Source organism: Hydra vulgaris, chromosome 02 (assembly GCF_038396675.1).
Source record: "Hydra vulgaris chromosome 02, alternate assembly HydraT2T_AEP".
NCBI classification, from domain to species: Eukaryota; Metazoa; Cnidaria; class Hydrozoa; order Anthoathecata; family Hydridae; genus Hydra; species Hydra vulgaris.
Genome location: NC_088921.1, coordinates 4,409,894 through 4,429,963, shown reverse-complemented (window position 1 = coordinate 4,429,963; position 20,070 = coordinate 4,409,894). Strand labels below are relative to the sequence as shown.

Below are 20,070 nucleotides of genomic sequence, written 5' to 3'. Positions count from 1 at the left end.
ATTGTTTGAAACTGAAATTAACACACACAACAGTCATCATAAAAGCAAATATTACAAAAAAAAAAATCTTTAAAAAATTAATTATTTTTTGATGAGTCAGCAAAAATTTTAAAAATAAGCTAAAAGCAAAACATGGTTATTAAGAGATCTATATCTAGTATCAGTATGAAATTTGCTACAGTAAAAGAATATATAATTATCTAGTGCCTAAAGCAAAACTTTCAAAAATTAATCAACCGTTTCAAAATGGCGAAGATTCTTTTAATTTTGAATTTTTTAGATAAATAGTTCAATGCTCAGTGACTGGTTTCTCATTAAGTACTTGAGTATATAGGTTTATTCTGCTTTAGGCACTAGTGCTCTATAATTTAAACAAGTGTTGAAAATTTCAAGATGAAAGCTCAAATAGATCTTCCAAAATCTATGTTTTCGTTAGCCTACAACAAGATTTTAAAAAACCAAGAAAACAATACATAAAAAAAAAAAATCTCTAAAATTTCCAAGTTGGTATGATTCCTCTCCTTCTAGTTCTTTTTCTTTGTCCAAATATCCTTTTCTCTTTGCTCTAATCAGTTTTCTTCTTTCAATACTCTTTTTGGTTGATTTTTTATTTATATTTTGAATCCAAAGTGTGTCTTTTTTGATTGAACCTATAATTGTTTTTGTTCCAAAAGACAATTTCATTTTATCAAAAAGTCGTACAAGTCCAGATATATCATCATTAAAACTTATTATTGCAGATGCAACTCCAATTTCTAAAGTGGTTTTTGAAACAAAAGTATCTTTTGGACATCTCTTCCACACAATTTGATTCAGAGCCTCGTTTGGGTTTTGAGTGCATCCATCTAAACAGCGACTCAAAAGATCATCACTACGTAAATCCTTAAAAATTGGATAGATTGCAGTTTTCACTGCAATTGGTAAATTAACTGATGATTTGTACCGCTTGATATTTTTCCAACATATATAATTACACCAACTATCATTAGTGCGGGTTACACCAACTATCATTAGTAGTGGGGACAAAACTGGTGACGAACTCCAAGATCTTTAATACCTGTACAATGCCACAATACTGCCAGTACTCCTTTTTTCATCATATACAAAGCAGTACTTTTGTTACCATTCCAACTAGAAAAAGAGTTTTGGCGAATAGCCATGCCAAAATAGTTCTGCATTTTGTTAACAATATTACCAGTTAATCTTCCCTTCCCGCTAAGTCCTTTGCCATCTGATAAGGTTTTACCTTTCATGCTAACACGAAGTTTGCGGAGTCTTGTGCCAAGTCTCTTTTGAACACGGCCAACACATTCAGATTTTATAGGTTCCAAATCTTCACCATATGGCTTTGATTCTTTAACTTTTTTAAAGGATTCAGTATCGCCATCGCCAATGTAATGGGAGTACCGAATATTATATTTTTCAATAGATGAAGAAAATATGTTAAAAATTTTTAAAACAAAATTTTAACCATTCCTAAAAAACCTTGTTTTTTTAAACAAAAAATAAAAAAAATACAATGACAATATATATATTTTTGAAATCTATGATAAATTTTGAATACAAAACAGTTAAAAAAAAAAATCCTAATTTTTCATGTTTTTAACTTAACTTAAAGTGGACTTTTTTGAATCCACTTTACGTTTTCGATTGGTATTTAGACTAAGTTATAGTTGTTAAGAAGTCAAGTTTTTGGAATAAGACTTTTGCTTCTATAAAGGTTGGCGAATTGACAGTTTTAGTTTAAAAACATAATTTTAAGTTCAAGTGTTTGTTATTTTGACCATGTATATTTCGTCATTGTACGAAACAGCACTTAAAGTGGATCTACATTTTGAGATGAGGTTTTGTGTAAAAATCTTTACAATATTTAATCAAGTTTTTTTGTTACATAAGACATCATACAACTGATACTAATAAAACTTTAATGAATTGTTAAGTCTTTCTTTCTAATGTTATGGCATAAAAAATGCAATTAATGAGATCGCAAATGCATAGATTTTGTTCACCAAAAAAAATTGATTATAAGTTTTAAATCAAAAGAAATTGTTTATCACGGTAATGTAAAGGTTGTTTTGCTGTAAGAAAGTAATAAAATAATTTGTAAACTTAAATTTGAAGCAATCCTTAAACTTTTTTTTACACTTATTTTCAAGTCCATACAACGCAAATTTTTCAACAAGCTTTGTATAAATCCTTTGTAAAAATTAAAGTTTCAAACATATTTTACATAAATCCACTTTAAGTGAAGTTTTTTGAATGTTTTAAATAAATCCAATTCAGAGGAACTTTCAAGCGTTTTATAAATAAATCCAATGTAAGTTTATTTTTAAACATGTTTTATGCAAACTATCAAACATTTTAATATATTTTCACTTTAAACGAACTTTTTCAACTAAAATCTACTTAAGCGAAGTTTTTAACATATTTAAAAACACCGCTTTTAACAGCCCTAAAATAGCTTCAAACACATAACGCACAGCTAGATAATTTTTTTTTTTTAAAAGTAGACCGAAAACATTGTTTAAAGTTTTACTAAAACCTTATTGAAAATTTAGCTCAACAAGAACGTTATTAAAGCAACTATTTTGTAACTCGAATTCTGTGCTTTTAAATAATTGAATTTGAACAAAAAAAACGAACAATGCAAAGGTATCATTGACGTTTTATCTAGTACTAAGATTAAAAAATTTTTACTACAGACAATTACGAGTTACCTATACTACTCAACGATTGCCTTACAGGCAACTTTAAAAAAACTCTACAAACTTAAGTCGCCTTACAGGCAACCCGTTGCAGGAAAACGGAAAGAAAAAACACAGGGACTAAAAAGTTTCAGTGTTTTTTTCCGTTTTCCGTTTTCCTTTTATTACTACTCTTTTTTTAAATGTTGATATATTCAATATACTGTTTTAAGATTTTTTTTTAATATTTTTTTAGAGTTAATTATGTTAGTGGGTGCATGAAATATTATTCATTTAACTAAAAAAACTATTTTTTGTTATAAAAAATGTTTTATGTTGCACACCTCTGGTTATTGTAAAATTTTATTTTTTATTATAGGATTATTCAAATAAAAAACAACCATTATCTCTGTTTCATTTTCATTTTCTTTGGTTAAATACTTATAATAAAGTGTTTCAAAGCAACCTCTTGTTTGTGATGTAATTAATTAGAGTAAAACCGCAGCGGCGTACTCATTTTGTATCATTTCCTAATATTTCAACTTGTCTAGCAAAGATCGTCATTTGTTTTATAATATAATCAAAAAAACAAACAAACAAAAAAAAACAACCCTTCTAATGGTTGTAATTCCAAAATGGCTTTCCATATAGCAACTCAACAAAAAAACTTAAAAATAGACGAAAACAAAACTGTATATACATCTTGTATTTAAAAACACCAATTGGTTTTTTTTTAATATTATTTACTTAATTTTATACGCATAAGTTTACTTTTTGCGCTTAAAAAAAAATACGTTGCTTTCGCTTAAAAAAAAATACGTTGCTTTCGCTTAAAAAAAAATACGTTGAATCGCGTCAAATGGAATCTTTGGGTGTAATTGTTATAGTATACATTTTTTTCGACGCGTATTCATTTTGTATTTCTTTAGTTAGATTAGTTAATAGTTTTTAAATCTTTATAAAATTGGAATCAGAAACCGAATGTCATCTTGTCCCGGTCACGTGACCAAATGACATATGAACTTTTTATTTTAATTTTTATTTTAATTTTTTTACTTACAAACTGAAAATTCGTGCAGGCAATCAATCAAAATGATAACATGAAACATACTGACAAAGTATTACTGCTTCATGACTGATAGTTTCACTATAACTTAGGGCTTTTAAAACGTTCCCCATTTTGCCTTTTCATTTCCCTATAACTTGAATTCTCAAAGGATCTTAAAATGTGCTTTATATTCAAGAGTTTTTAAAAAATAGTTCAATCCTAAATATTTAACCTTGAAGTGACAGAAGAATTTGTTCGATTTAAATTATCTTTTGAATTATTAAATTTGGAATTACAAGAGTTCTAACTAAAATAAAGTGAACAACTTAAGTTAGCAACTACACTTAATAAACAACTTCATAATATTAATGTTAAGGTTCTCGATATAATGACCTACTCAACGCGGTTAATGCATGTACTGGAAAACACACGAATTTTGCGTTTTTATAAAAAGGTTATGTTTCGCTGCATTTTTTTAACCCAAATAATTTTTAGAAAAAAAAGTTTTTTTTTCTCCTAGCGCTTTAGTTTGTCTAAAGTCAAACAAAGTTAAATTTTTTTTTAATTACTCAAGTTTAGATATAAAATTTTGATTTATAGTTGATGGACCATATTTTGGCATAAAATAGTGCTGCTCTCAATGAAGATAAGACATTAAACTGAGAAAACAACTTTTTCAAACAAGTTTTAAGTTATATGTTTAATTTCTAACCAGTCATATGTCTGCAAACATATTAAAGATCGAAAAAAATTAGTTATTTCAAGTTTAAAATTTGTTTTTTCCATTTTAAATGAAAGTTTTTATTAGTATGAGTGTGAAGAACACACAAATTGACATACGACTAGTTAGACTTTTAAAGTTAAACCTCTTAAGGTTTATTTAAAAGTCTAAGCTCAAAATTCAAACATTACTGTGATGTGAGCCATCCTTATTTTATAATGCCATAAAACTATTCAACTAAAATTCCGGTCTTTAAATTATCATAGATATATATATTTTTTATTTGAATATATATATTTTTTATTTTTTTGTAGAAAATGTATATACATATTTTCATACTCCATCGCAAAAGATATGTTAAGTTTTAAACAATATATATATATAGATATTGTTTAAACTTAACATATCTTTTAAAACTTAACATCATATTGTTTAAAAACAAATGTTGCAGACCGGAAAAAAAATATGTTTGATATCACCGAGAACAAACAAGACAAAAAAGTTTGAGAACTTGCATTAACGGCGTTGAGTACTTAATCTTCTGCGAGTTACCTTAACAACTACAGAACTTTGTTACAATTTAATACAAATATATATACTTTATAAGTGGTGCGTAGAAATTTCAATATTATATTAAGCTAATTCAAAATTGTAATTTTTGAATTAGCTTAATAGCCAGCACTTTTTATTATAAACTACGAATTTTTGAAGTTAACTATTTAATTTCACTGTCGAGCGCGCAAGCGCACAGCAGCAGTTCTAACTATCTAGGTATTAAAAAAATGTAATAATTTATATAAGTGCAAATGGCATAAGTGCGCCTTAAAAATTTCTAAACATTGGCATAAGTGCGCTTAAAGAATTTCTAAACATTGGCATAAGTGCGCTTAAAGAATTTCTAAACATTGGCATAAGTGTGCTTAAAGAATTTCTAAACATCGGCATAAGTGCGCTTAAAGAATTTCTAAACATTGGCATAAGTGCGCTTAAAGAATTTCTAAACATTGGCTTAAGTGCGAGTTAGCATAAGTGTGAACTGTCGTAAGTGCGAAACAGTTGCAAAAACTCTCATTAGTGCGAAAGAGCTCAAGTGATCCAATAGAATTTGCAAACATTGGCATAAGTATGAACTGTCATATGTGCAGAGCAGTTTAAAAACTGCCATAAGTGCTAATTGGCATAAGTGCACCGAAAGAATTAATTTTAGCGCACTTATGCCAATTTTTTCGACGCTCGTAAAGCAGTTTACGCATATTGTAGAAAAAAATAATACAGTATTTATATGTTTACAAAAAGCTTAACACACTAAACTCAAAAAAATTTATAGCAAACAAAAACATGCTTGCAGGATAATATTTGGGGCAAACAGGAATGCACATTGCGAACCTCTCTTAGGTCAGCTTAGAGCTTTAAATATTTATGAGATTAGTATTCATCAAATAATGTTATTTATGCTTAGAGAAAAACGTAGTTTATCTCCAGTAACATTTCAATCTTACTTTAATGAAATCTCTCTTACATATCCTACTAAATTCGGTGAACAACTTTGTCATTCCCATAAATCAGACGTGTTTTATTCAGAGGAAATAATTATTTTTTGAAAATTTATTTTATTTTATTTTCAATAAAAAAACAAACTATAAATGGATAAAAAAAATATTGATGTTCGAAAGAAATTGAAGTTCGAACGAAACGGGGAATACAGATGAAACTCAAATATCAACATAGGTCGTTCGCGATATTTTTAATAAAATGTTTTTAAAACAGCAGAAAGATATCTTTAAGCTTATCAGTGGTAACTTAAAAATAACTAATGATAAAATAAATGAGCTGCTTAATGAAATACATAAATCAAAACAATTTTGCGACTCTTTAAAAAAAGAAAACGAAAAGTTAAACAGTAAACTTAAAGAAATTACCGAGAGAGTAAGAATCCTAGAAAAGACAAATAAAGATATCGAAGAAAGCCTAACAGTTACTCAAGACATCCAAGAAAAAAAGGTATGCGAATTGGAAAAGAAAATTAAAAACAAAAACAGCATAGGTGAAGAGGAAAAAAATAAATTAAGACAGCTAGAAGATAGACTCAGAAGGAATAATCTTCGCATCGACGGGCTCCCGAAAACGATCAAGAAACCTGGGATAAAACTGAAAAAAAATTATTAATTTTGTTTGAAAACGAATTAAATATTAAGAACGTTTAAATCGAGAGGGCTCACAGTGTTTGAAAAAAAGAAGAAAATAAAACTAGAACAATTGTTGTTAAAATTCTACATTACAAAGACAAAATAAAAGTATTACATTCATCTACTCGACTTAAAGGAACAGGAATATACATTAACGAAGACTTCTCTTTTGAAACAATGGTCATAAGGAAAAAACTCGTAGAAGTAATGAAGATGCATAGAAAAAATGGTAAATATTCTTCTATAAAATATGATAAACTTATAGTTAGAGAATTTAGGAAAAATAAAGCGAGTGCTTAATTGCTTTATTTATATTTAGAATTTTTTTTTTTTATTATTATTATTATTTATTTATTTTTTCCTTTTTTTTTTCGGAAAAATATGATTTAACAGTTTATAAAATATACCCTACTTATGAATGAAGATAATGTTACACTTAACTTAGAATTTAATTCATTACAAAATAAATGTAAGATACTTCTAGATAAGCATTCCCAGTGGGCACAGGACGTCTATGGACGTCCATAGGACGTACCGTTTAGGTCTGTTCGTCCAAGTCCAAAATGGTACGTCTTGGGACGTCCAATGGACGTCCAAAATAGTCCAAGTAATAATACGTCCAAAATAGTACGTCCTGGGACGTCCATAGGACGTCCACATTAAAGGAGGTATATTCTCTTCTCCGTGTTCTACTTTTACGCATGCGTGAATATAAATCATTTTAAACATGGTACAAAAAACGATAGGAAAGTCAATTTATGCTAAAAAACTCAACTAAAAAAATTTAACTATGAATTGAAGCGCTTATTGTGAAACAATGACAAGCCACACTTTTTTCAAAAATAAATTATTATCATTTTTATAATGGTAAATAGTATACGCAATTTTTTTTTTCTGTCCAATATATAATGTCAATTAGTATTTTTATGATGTATAAATTTGAGAAAATAATAGGTAAGCACTGATTTTATAGATTTAAATAAAACTTAAAAGTCATTTTTCTCAAATATTTGTTTTTGTGGCTTGTCATTGTTTCACAATAAGCCCTTCAATTCTATTAACAAAAAAAGATTAACCGGATAATAAGTTTTTATAAATTGTTTATTTAATTCTTTTTATTTATTCTTTATTTCTATATAATTGTATCTATGGACTTTTAAGGTCATAAATATTGATATACATATATATTCTAAATTTATTTCAATATATAAATAGGTACATGTACATTGTACATGTACCTATTTATATTTACATGTTGTCAACATCTAAATATAAATAGCCCAAGGTGATTTATATATTGAAATAAATTTAGAATATATATGTATAATATTGTACATATATATTCTAAATTTATTTAAACTACTTCATGTCAGTATATAGCAAATTTTTATACTTGGTAATAGTATATATACATATATATACATATATATATATATATATATATATATATATATATATATATATATATATATATATATATATATATATATATATATATATATATATATATATTTGTATATAAAACTGCTACAAATATTAAATAAAAACGTCAAAGAAGACATTAAAAAGAAGCCATAAACGCCATAATAATATATATACACATGCCATAAAAGCCATAATCTATATATATATATATATATATATATATATATATATATATATATATATATATATATATATGTATATATATATATATATATATGTATATGCATGGCTTTTTATTTATATGTTTAATAGATAGCTTTTATTAAAGTTTAAAAAAATTATTTGATCCAGATATGGATCACAAACGATCATTGAAACGACAACATGTTTCTCCTACAAAAAGGTAAGTTTGACAAACTCATAAGTTTTCGTGAATAAATAAGTTATCACTTATTCAATTAAAAGTTATAAAAGATAAGTTAAAATGACTTTTTTCTAAATTATAATGGCATCCTTATTAAAGATTCTCTATGTAAAATATCCTCTAAAAGCAAGAAATAAATATACATGTTACAAATATATTTATTTTGGCATTTAGACAAAACAAATAGATAAAACAGTTTGAGCATTGTTTGCATAATGTCATAGTTTTTATTTATTAAGCAAGCGAATAACCCAGTGGCGGAATTTAAGAAGATCTGTACATAACCTTTCACAGTCAATTCAAACAAACAATAACCTTGAGTCTGTTAATTGTAGCTCCTATAGTTCTTCCGCTTCTATGCTAAGCGGGGACGAGTCTTCATACAAGACTTGTGCATCTCAAGATACTATATTTTCAGAATTAAATGATAACCAGGAAAAAGGTTTACATGATATCCCAATTGATAATGAACCATACAATGCTATAGTACCATTAGAACCATTTAAAAATGAACTAAAGTGCTGGAGTTTAAAACATGGCTGCACCAGACAGTGTGTAAATGACTTATTAAATATTTTGATTCGAAATGGATACAAGGAATTGCCAAAAGATGCAAGATCACTTTTATTTACTCCAAGGGTTGTTGCAACTACTTCCATGGATGTTGAAGGAAAATATATATATTTTGGTGTAAGGCAGGGCATTGAAAATATTTTGAAACACCATATCTTTAATGAAACTCAAATAAAATTAATATCAAACGTAGATGGACTTCCTGTTTTTAAATCCAGTTCATATCAAATATGGCCTATACTGTGTCAATTTGGGCATTTCAAACCTTTTGTGGTTGCATTGTATGGTGGTGTAAAGAAGCCAATTGCATCTGAGTTCTTAAATGACTTTGCGAAAGAGCTACAAACCTTTTATAGTCCTATTGCAATATGTGGGAAAGAGTATAGTATTTCTGTATTTGCTATTTCATGCGATTCACCTGCTAGGTCACTTTTAAAGGGTACTGTTGAACATTCGGGATATCATTCATGTGAAAGATGCAATGAAGTTGGTGTTTCAATAAGGAATCGTATTGTCTTTACCAATACAAAATTTAATATTTTACCCAGAACAAATACTGAATTGAAAGCTGGAATTTATTCTCAGGCTGACAGCTTTGGTCGGTGTCACCATCACTCGTTGACTCCTTTATATAACGTTGATAGTATTGATATGGTTTGCGATTTTCCTCTTGATTATATGCACTTAGTTTGTTTGGGAGCCATGCGTCGTATTCTTTATTATTTTAAAGGTGCATATAAAGGAATTTTAAAGGGACGTTTATCTGCTTCTTCTATTGCTCAAATTTCTTGCCTGCTTACTAATTTAAATGGCAAATTACCAACTGAATTTGCACGTCAACCTAGGTCATTAATTGAGTTAAATAGATGGAAAGCTACGGAGTTTAGAATGTTTTTATTGTATGTTGGAATAGTTGTTTTAAAGGGTATTCTTGATTATAAGGCATACAAACATTTCTTGAGTTTAGTATTATCCATCCGTATGCTATGTGAAGACAATAACGAGACAAGAAGGATATATTTAAATTCCGCAAGACAACTTCTACTTTACTTTGTCTCAAATTGTCATGAACATTATGGTGACACTTTTTGTGTATATAATATTCACAGTCTCATTCATATTGCTGATGATGTGGAACATTTTGATGCACCTTTAGATTTTTTTTCCTGTTTTCAGTTTGAAAATCATTTACAAATGCTTAAACATTTAGTTAGAGGAAAAAATAATCCTCTAATAGAAATCTCCAAACGTCTCAGTGAATCAAAGGGCAGTGTTTTGTGTCAAGAAAGAACTATTTCAAAAATTGACACATCTAAAAATTCTTGCTTTTTGACAAATAGTCATGTAATTTTTGTAAAAGAAATTTTGGTTAATGGTAATATAGTTTGTGATGTTTTAGAGAAGGAAAGATTGGACAATTATTTTGACGATTTTGTTGAGTCTAAGACTCTTAATATTTATTGTATTAGAGCAAACCATGTTAGTATGAGTCGTGAAATCACCAAAGACAAATTATTGCGGAAATGTTTGTGTTTACCATTTAAAAATGATCATATAGTTATCTCATTATTGAATGATGTTAAATTTTAATGTTATGCTTGTAATTAAATAAATTAGTTTATAGCTATGAATTGTGTACTTTTCTAAAAAAATTTTGGAACCATTAAATTCTCAAAACTAAATTTATCTGATATAACTGTTATAAATATTTTTGTAAAGCATACAGATATTGCTTAAGAAAAGTTAGTTAGGTTTTTTGTTTTGTTGTGCCTATGAAGTGTGTTCCATGTAGAAAATTCAACTTTCTTTCATTTCAGATTGTTCAGCACAATTGTTATTAAAGAAGATGGGGCAGATACAAAAACTGTTGTGCCTTCTCATTGGGTTGACCCATGTAAAAGTATTGTGTTTTATCCACCACGAGGACGGAAAACTGTTGGCATTTATCTATCTGAATGGGCAGAACCTGAGGCTGGCTGGCAAGAGTTTAAACTGATAGAATATATTCTTGAAGCTGGCAGCTATGAAACTTGCCAGGCGATGTTAATGTTTCAAACAGAAGATGAGGATGATGATGTACCTAGTAAGTTATTTATGGTTTAATCAATAGTTCAGTCAGGAACTGACACATTGATATATATATATATATATATATATATATATATATATATATATATATATATATATATATATATATATATATATAAATATATATATATATATATATATATATATATATATATATACATATATATACATGTACATATACATATACAGTGAATTTAGGTTAATAATTTTTCATTTAAGTTTCGAAAAAATTTGAAACTATCGTTAAAGAAAGAGTGGCTAGTCCAAAACTTAAGCTTGGTGGAATGAAAACAAAATTTCAATATTTAGATGAGGAGGATGATGTTTCTAGTAAGTTGATTATAATTAACTTTGCCTATTATATTATTAATTTAATCTAGCCAAGATTTATATATCTTGAGTTTCATTCACTTATTCACATCTATCCTATGCAGACAGAATGTCTAAACTAGGTCTATGGAAACTTGAAGAACGAAAAAACATATTGGATTTAATAGAAGTGTTCAAGATGTTGCATGGGTATTCAACTGTTACATATAAAAAAAAAATATGAATTAGCCACAAACAAAAGAACAAGAGATCACCCACTTACACTTGTTAAATATAGATTCAAATCTGACAATTCAAAACTTCTTCTCAGAACATGTAGTCAACCGCTGGAACTCACTTGATAAAAATACTGTAACAGTTCCCTATATAGCTTATTTGCCAATAAGTCTATATAGCTTAATTGCCAATAAATAAATATATATATATATATATATATATGTATATATATATATATATATATATATATATATATATATATATATATATATATATATATATATATATATATATATATATATATATATATATATATATTTATTTATTTATTTATTTATATAATATATATATATATATATATGTATATATATATATTTATTTATATATATAATGTAGGTTCAAACAAATTTGAAGTTAAAGAAAGAGAGAAAGTAGATAGTTTTTTGGATCCTGTGGCTTCTACTTCCAGTAAAATAATTGATGATGATGATGATGATGATGATAATGATAATAGAGATAGTTGTAAATGTGTTGAAAAGTTAAGGAAAATTGGTGATGGTGGAGTTTCGTTTAAAGAGATGTCAAATAAACGTGAGTTATTTTGGTTAGCTTTTTATTTGCATGAAAAAAAATATGTTAAATATTTTTACAATATCATTAAACAGCAAGGCTATTTGAGCCACACAACTATAAACCAAGAATATAAAACTGTTAATAAAAAACATTCCTCTAAGTTAAAAGATTCTTCCATGTATCTTGTAGATACATGGATGTACCCATTAACTACTTTTTGCTAATTTTTTTGATTTTATTTTTTGTTTAGAATTTCAATATGCTTTGTTCATGGATATGCAGAAAAATTTTCGCCAGCTCCAAGATACGCAAGCGCAAATCCTAGATAGGCTTAAAAACATTGAACAAAGTGGAGACGTCGATTTTAGTTTGAATGTTGACGATATTGAAAAAGAACCAATAAATTCAATTGAGAGATTCGATATTATTGAAAATATTTTAAAAACAAGCTCAAATGCAAGAAAACGCAAGGTAACATATATATATATATATATATATATATATATATATATATATATATATATATATATATATATATATATATATATATATATATATATATATATATATATATATATATATATATATATATATATATATATATATATATATATATAACTAATATTTAACCATGTTTTTATTTTATTTTTTAAATTAATTATTAGGTTACTCAAATAAAAGCAGTTGGAGGAGCGACTCCACGAAAAACGATTAATTAAATGTTTTGAATGAAATCATGACCCAAGGTATTCAGTCATTGTTTAGCAAGGACGGTAGAAAAGGAAAGAGAAAATTTACAGGCACTGCTCATTATAAATGCATAAAAGGTGAGCATTGAATGCAAATTTAAAGCTATTGCATCTTACTTAAGACTGAATATTTTTGCTAACATTAAGCAGAGGAACATGAAGCAGTATTTCATTGCTTATTTTCCGCTATTCATTGTTTGCAAATATATTTGCTGTCGTTTTCCGTTTTAATTTATTTTTTTATGTACGACCTTCCAAAACTGATAACATAGTAATATAAATTTTTATTGTTGTTGTTTTCATTTAAAATAAATTTTTATTGGGGTATGTGAGGCTCCATAGCCGTGGTGAAACAACTCATCTAGGAGAAAGAAAACTCGAATATCAAATTCCCACTTTAATATGGTATGGGCAGGAGGAGCTCATAAACATTGGCTGGTAATGTTTTGTACAATAGGTTTACTTGGAAGGGCATCCAGTTGTAAAATTTGTTTCAAATTATACATAATATCATTCCCATCAGGAATTGATAATATGGAAACCCGTCTTAGCCATATAATTGTGGAACCATGTACTTTAAATTCTATAATAATAATTATTATAATAAATAATTTGTTGATTTTTTGGTTTAAATTTTACTTAGCTTTTGATTTTAATTGAAATTTGTTTTGATTTTCTAAAACGTGACCTATAATTGAAAGACAATTTTGACAAATATATCTTTAGAAGCCGTTGTTGGTGACAAAGTTGGTTACGATTCAAGCAGCATCGAGGGTGCTATTGGCGACATATTGAAACGAGCCAAAAAATAATGTCTTTGCTATTTGTAGATTGTATTTATTATATACGTTTAAAAATATTATTCTTTTTATTTTTTATAATGATTTGTGTCTTGAATCCCTAAACACGTGCGTATTCAATTTAGACCCCGTGGGAAAAAAACTTCATTTCTTACACCAAATGACTCCGTTTTTTATAGTTGTTAGAAATCGAGTCGGTATGAGAATTAGCTAAATAAAATTCAATGTTGAATTTTATTCAGCTTAATCATTATTAATGATCAAAAGTCCACAATAGACGTCATTTTGACGTCCAAAGGTTATTTTGTCCGTTTAATATTAATTAAAATGCCAGTTTAAACGGACAAAATAACCTTTGGACGTCCAAATGACGTCTATTGTAATCTTTTGAACGGACATTTTTGGACGTCCTCGAACGGACTTTAAACGTCCGAAATAGACGGACGAAAGTCGTTTCATTTGGTACGTCCAAAGGACGTCCGAGGACGTCCATTGTGGACGTCCGAACGGACCGTTTTGGACGTCCTTGGACGTACTATGGACGTCCGCGTGCCCACTGGGTTCTGACCCGGATATTAATTTTTTTAATAATAACAAAGTATTTCAAAATATTATTACTTTATATTAAGACCCTAAAACTGAAAACCTAATGCAAGGACTAGATGCAAATTCATTTTCAATTTTGCATTTAAATATTAGGAGTTTTTCAAAAAATTTTGAATTATTTAAACAATTTTTATTCGAGGTTAAATTTAATTTTAAAATTATTAGTCTCAGCGAGTCATGGTGTACTGATGAATATATCGAGACAAATATAAATTTTCAGCTACCAAATTATAAAGTGATTCATCAATTTAGAGGATCTGGGAAGAAAGGAGGGGGTTTGTGTGTATTTATAAGTAATTCTTTGTCGTACAAGCTAAAAAAAAATTTGTGCTCAACCACTAATGATTGTAAATCACTATGTGTGGAAATAATAAATAAAACCACAAAAAACATTATCATCCACGTTTTATACAGACCTTCCGGCTCAATAAAACAATTTGAAAATCATATTAAAAACAAAATTCAAAATAAATTAAGCAAAAATAAAAGCATTTATTTTGTAGGTGATTTCAACCTTGACCTGAACATGCGTCAGTTAAATACAAATGTAAATAATTTCTTTAACGTCATGTATCAGAAAGGCTATATTCCACTAATTAATAAACCCACAAGAATAACTAGAGAAAGCGCAACAATGATTGATCAAATAATCACCAATGAATTAAAATCAAAAATAAAAACAGGAATATTTAAATGCGACATTTCAGACCACTTCCCTGTATTTCTTATCTCACAAAAATCTGATAACATTTATGCACAAAAAGTTAAAAAATTTACGCGAAATATAAATGAAAAATCCATGAAAAATTTTAATACTCTTTTATCAGATTTAAATTACCCAGCCGGCACATCTAGTTTTAATCTCGGAATTAAAACCCGTTCAGACACGTGTTTGTTACGATCCAGGCGTAAACCAAAAACACGTGGATTTCACGGGTAGTTTTACTGGAGTTTGACACGTGTTTTTTGTGGTTTTAAATACGTGTTTTATAAGGTTTTAAATACGTGTTGCAAGAAGTTTTAAACACGTGTTTTATGAGGTTTTAAATACGTATCTAATTTAATTACTTTATTAGGTTATATATATCTTCATACACGTATAAATTAAAGTTTAATATGGAAATTAATTCTTAAACTGGTACAACGTAGTCCTAGCTAAAAATACGTAGATTTCTCGTAAGATTAAAGCCCGCTGCGAGTTTATACTAAGGTCATGCAAACTAGTTTTTATTAACTATTTATCAATGATTTATGATATTTTATCAATCAACTTAGATAAACTTTTTAAGCTTTGATTGACTTTGACTAAAACAAGTTCATTTCATTATATTTTACTTACTACATTATATTTATAAAGAAATACTAAATTTCATTACAATTTCTAAATTTCTTCCTTCAAATAACAAAATATATATGCCACCTTAACAACTGCAATTAAAAGACAACGTATATATTATTCAGCCTCTTGGCAGCATGAGCTCAAAAAAATTAAAGGTACGTCTTAATGACAAATGGTCAGTATAAATCTTGTTTGGCACATGGTTACTATACGATACGTTGACTTTTGATTACTCTTCCTCCGTCATGATCGAATATAAACAGCATAGCAATGCGCTTTTGTATCCTTGCTAACAGTTCCCATTGTATCTTTAACTGCATTGTCTTCAAGTTGGATCTCAAATTTGACTAACTCGTCCATTGAGGTAACCTGTTCAAATGAAACATTGGAATCTTAATCTAGAAGCTGTTGTAATAGACTAACAGACATATCCACAGTTTTCTTAATCCTATTAACTTAATTATTTTGCGCTGTAATGTTGCATTATCCATTGGAATTGTTTCGTTTGTATGATTTTTTGGTCGACCTCCTTTATTGTTATATGATTTTGATGAATCGCCTTTATTTAGTTGAGAAAAGACAAAATTTATAATAGCAAAAATAAGAACATCATATTATATTATTTTGTATAGTACAATCTAAAAAATAAATTTGTTTAACTGTTTGAAAGTACTGGAGTAATGATTTTTAATGGTTAAATTTATTCTTTACTTCTCTATCACCTCCATTACTATCCATTCACTCCTCCTGTAAAACTGTGTTTTTTTATAGTCCTCACTCTAAATTGGAGACTTTATTTTGTAAATAAACCTCACCATTAAAAAACATAAACCACTAAGTAAAATATTGAAATCAAAGATAAAAAAATATTCACTTTTTACTGAATCAGAAAGTAGAGATTCATTGGAATCGTTTTCATCAGCATTTAAACCAATGCATCTTTTCTAATTGGATGTTTATTTAATGATATCTTTAATGGTTGAATTAAATCCATATCCATTGTTACTTTGCTTGTTGAATTTCATATACCCTGGTTTAAAATACATACATTTATATAATTTACATAACAAATAAATAAAAAATAAATCTTATATAGATAGCAAAAATAAAATGTAAAAAAACAAAAAAAAAACTTGCATAAATCTAAAAAAGTTGGGATTGTGTATATAAATCAACAATTGAAATTTTTTTGTAATCCCAGTGCACACATTTCTCTCGTGCTAAAAGTACTTGAATAGATCTACTTTGTTACTATTCCCTAACATTTGTTAAGAAAAACATTGTCATCATTATCGAAATTCCGAAGTTTTCTATCAAAAAATTTTCTATCAAAAATTTTATTGTCAGTATCATGATTATGTGATGCAGGTTCAGCTCCTACAACATAAAAATCACAAGGGAATTTACCATAAATATCAAGGAACTATTTTTATTTTAGAACTTTTTTTATTAAAAACTAAAATTACCCTTTCCCAGAAATTGCTTCTAGTCTCAACAGCAACTAAATCTTCTCTCATTGGCTTCTTTACAATTGTAGAAAAATGACTAAAAGCCATTCCAATGTATTTTTGCTTATAAAAGAAACATATTCTGGTTTAAATACAATAAATAAGTATGAGTACATATATATATATATATATATATATATATATATATATATATATATATATATATATATATATATATATATATATATATATATATATATATATATATATATATATATATATATATGTATATGTATATGTATATGTATATGTATATATGTATATATGTATATTTATATATGTATATGTATATGTATATGCATATGTATATGTATATGTATATATATATATATATATATATATATATATATATATATATATATATATATATATATATATATATATATATATATATTAGTAGAAAATCAGTTAACAAAAATTTTTTCCATTTAACACTGTGTTTCATCAACAAAGATTCATCAGAAATGATTTCTGATGAATCTTTGTTGATGAAACACAGTGTTAAATGGAAAAAATTTTTGTTAACTGATTTTCTACTAATATGTAATTGCTCTGTTTATATATATATATATATATATATATATATATATATATATATATATATATATATATATATATATAAAATTTACAAAAATATATATAATTATATAATTTTCAAAAACAATATAAATAATCGAAATAATATCGTGTATATATCTGAAAAAGTTGGGATTTAAAACAATTTGAAATCACACATCTCACCCACGCTGATACTCACCTGAATATGTTTTAACTACTTTGTTACTATACCCTTACCTTTATTAAAGATAATATTATCTTCTTCATCCAGTTTCTGAATTTTTCTTTTGGATATTGTATTGTCAGGATCATGATTATAAAATGCAGGTTCAACTCCTTCAAGATAAAATTCACAAGAACAGAATTCAACGTAAATAATAATGTATTATTTTTTAACTCTTTAAAATAAAAAATATATAAAATACTAACTTTTTCCTGAAAAGGCTACTAGAGCCTTAAGACAACTATTTTCATCAGCAGTCCCAGCTGCAATCAAATCTTCACTCATTGGCTTTTTTTAAATTGTAAAACAATTTACAAGTTGTTTAGAATTTGTTCCAATATATGTTTGATTATTAAAATCCACATAGCCTGGTTTAAAACACAACAAATATGAATAAGCAAATATATATCTATAAACACAGACATACACATCTAAAAATCATAACGAACACATCTCACCTGTACTAATGTACATGTCACAAACCTGCTTTGTTAAGAAACCCTTACCTTTGTCAACAAATAAGGTATCATTTCTGCCATCAGATAAACTATGCAAGACATCTTCTTGCTGGCTTTCGCTCATTACATAATTTTTATATTGTTGACTCATTTTTGTATCTTCTAAAACAATTAAACATTTTAACTAATTTAACATTTACATAATTTTTAAATACGAACAATTGATTGACAAATAAGTAAAATTCTTTACAGAAATTATTTTGCAACAAAATATTACTAAATTTTTTTGCTGTCAATGTTGGCAGAGAAAGATCATTTGATGAAGCATATATAGGATATTGGTGCAGCCTCGCTTCCTCTAATAAAAATATTAATTCTTATCTAACTATTTATATAAACAGGGTGTTAGCCAGGAACAAATTTTATACAGTGTTATCATATTATTGTGAGTTTATATTGTTATTGTTGTAAGAAATATTGGGAATTTATTTTGGTCATAGTATTTTGGGAGTAATCCATCAATATTTATATCAACTTCAACAGATCTGATTTTCTTTTTGCTTCTTTGAAAAATTGATAAAATACCTTTCCTTAATCCTAGGTAAACATATTTTCCACCACATTTATCAACAACATCAACATGACGAGGTGTATGTAGTAAAGTGCGAGAGTCTTTTGGAATATCTTCTCTTGGAAAACGACCACAAATTCTTATCAAGTTTAGCAACTCATTAAAGTACTCTCTTTGAAGTTTACATTTTACTGCCCATTTGGTGAGATCTGACAAAAATTCATGCACATTTTGTTTAATTAAACAAATATCTTCATCTTCTGACCTAGAACTTTTTAAAGAATCTATTTCTTCTGGTGAATTAAAATGCGAATTATTAATTGAAGTAACATCTATGATTTTGTGAACATCGGGTGAACATTTTGTGATATTATTATCACTATCCTCTGATATTTCTTCCTATGAATCAGAACAAGAAAGAGAACTTAATGAAACTAAATTGAAACAAATGCCAGGATCCTGACTGTTCTCTCGAGATAAATTTTCAGCTAAGGCTAATCGGTATTTTTTCATATATTCTTTCATATGCAATGCTGATTTGGCTTGTTTCATTTTTGTTAAATTAATTAATAATATTAAGAGGATATCATTTAGCCTATAATTATAGGATCAATGTTTATTAATAAACAAACATACATATATGAATGTATTTATGTATTTGTTTATTAATAAACATTTATATATATATATATATATATATATATATATATATATATATATATATATATATTTATATATATATATATATATATATATATATATATATATATATATATATATATATATGTATATACATATATACATATGTATATACATATATACATATGTATATACATATATACATATGTATATACACAAACACATGTACATACACAAACACATACATACATATATGTATTTATATATATATATATATATATATATATATATATATATATATATATATATATATATATATATATATGTTAACACATATACATGTACATACAC

At 26.8% G+C, this 20,070-nt stretch overlaps 1 protein-coding gene and 1 long non-coding RNA gene across 3 annotated transcripts; one reads left to right on the top strand and one right to left on the bottom strand.

Annotated features, from left to right (window-relative positions):
* Positions 1-8,368: 8,368 nt before the first annotated feature.
* Positions 8,369-13,898, top strand: LOC136076660 (uncharacterized). 2 transcript variants are annotated; one of them, XM_065789986.1, is made up of 7 exons: positions 8,372-8,467; positions 10,879-11,144; positions 11,369-11,479; positions 12,092-12,286; positions 12,519-12,739; positions 12,934-13,095; positions 13,744-13,898. In XM_065789986.1, the coding sequence occupies exons 1-6, from the start codon at positions 8,418-8,420 to the stop codon at positions 12,985-12,987; spliced, it is 897 nt and encodes a 298-aa protein (XP_065646058.1). In that variant the 5' UTR covers positions 8,372-8,417; the 3' UTR covers positions 12,988-13,095; positions 13,744-13,898. The 2 variants fall into 2 exon arrangements, with proteins under 2 accessions (XP_065646057.1, XP_065646058.1); XM_065789985.1 differs by lacking the exons at positions 10,879-11,144; positions 11,369-11,479; positions 12,092-12,286; ... (1 more) ...; positions 12,934-13,095; positions 13,744-13,898 and adding an exon at positions 8,728-10,686 and having other exon boundaries at positions 8,369-8,467.
* Positions 13,899-15,747: 1,849 nt separating this feature from the next.
* Positions 15,748-19,677, bottom strand: LOC136076659 (uncharacterized). Its single transcript, XR_010636461.1, has 8 exons — positions 18,787-19,677; positions 18,558-18,671; positions 18,258-18,419; positions 18,066-18,164; positions 17,229-17,333; positions 16,993-17,139; positions 16,637-16,792; positions 15,748-16,321 (listed from the first exon to the last, which is right to left on the bottom strand). It is a non-coding gene; the product is annotated as an uncharacterized LOC136076659 (long non-coding RNA).
* Between the last annotated feature and the right edge of the window lie 393 nt (positions 19,678-20,070).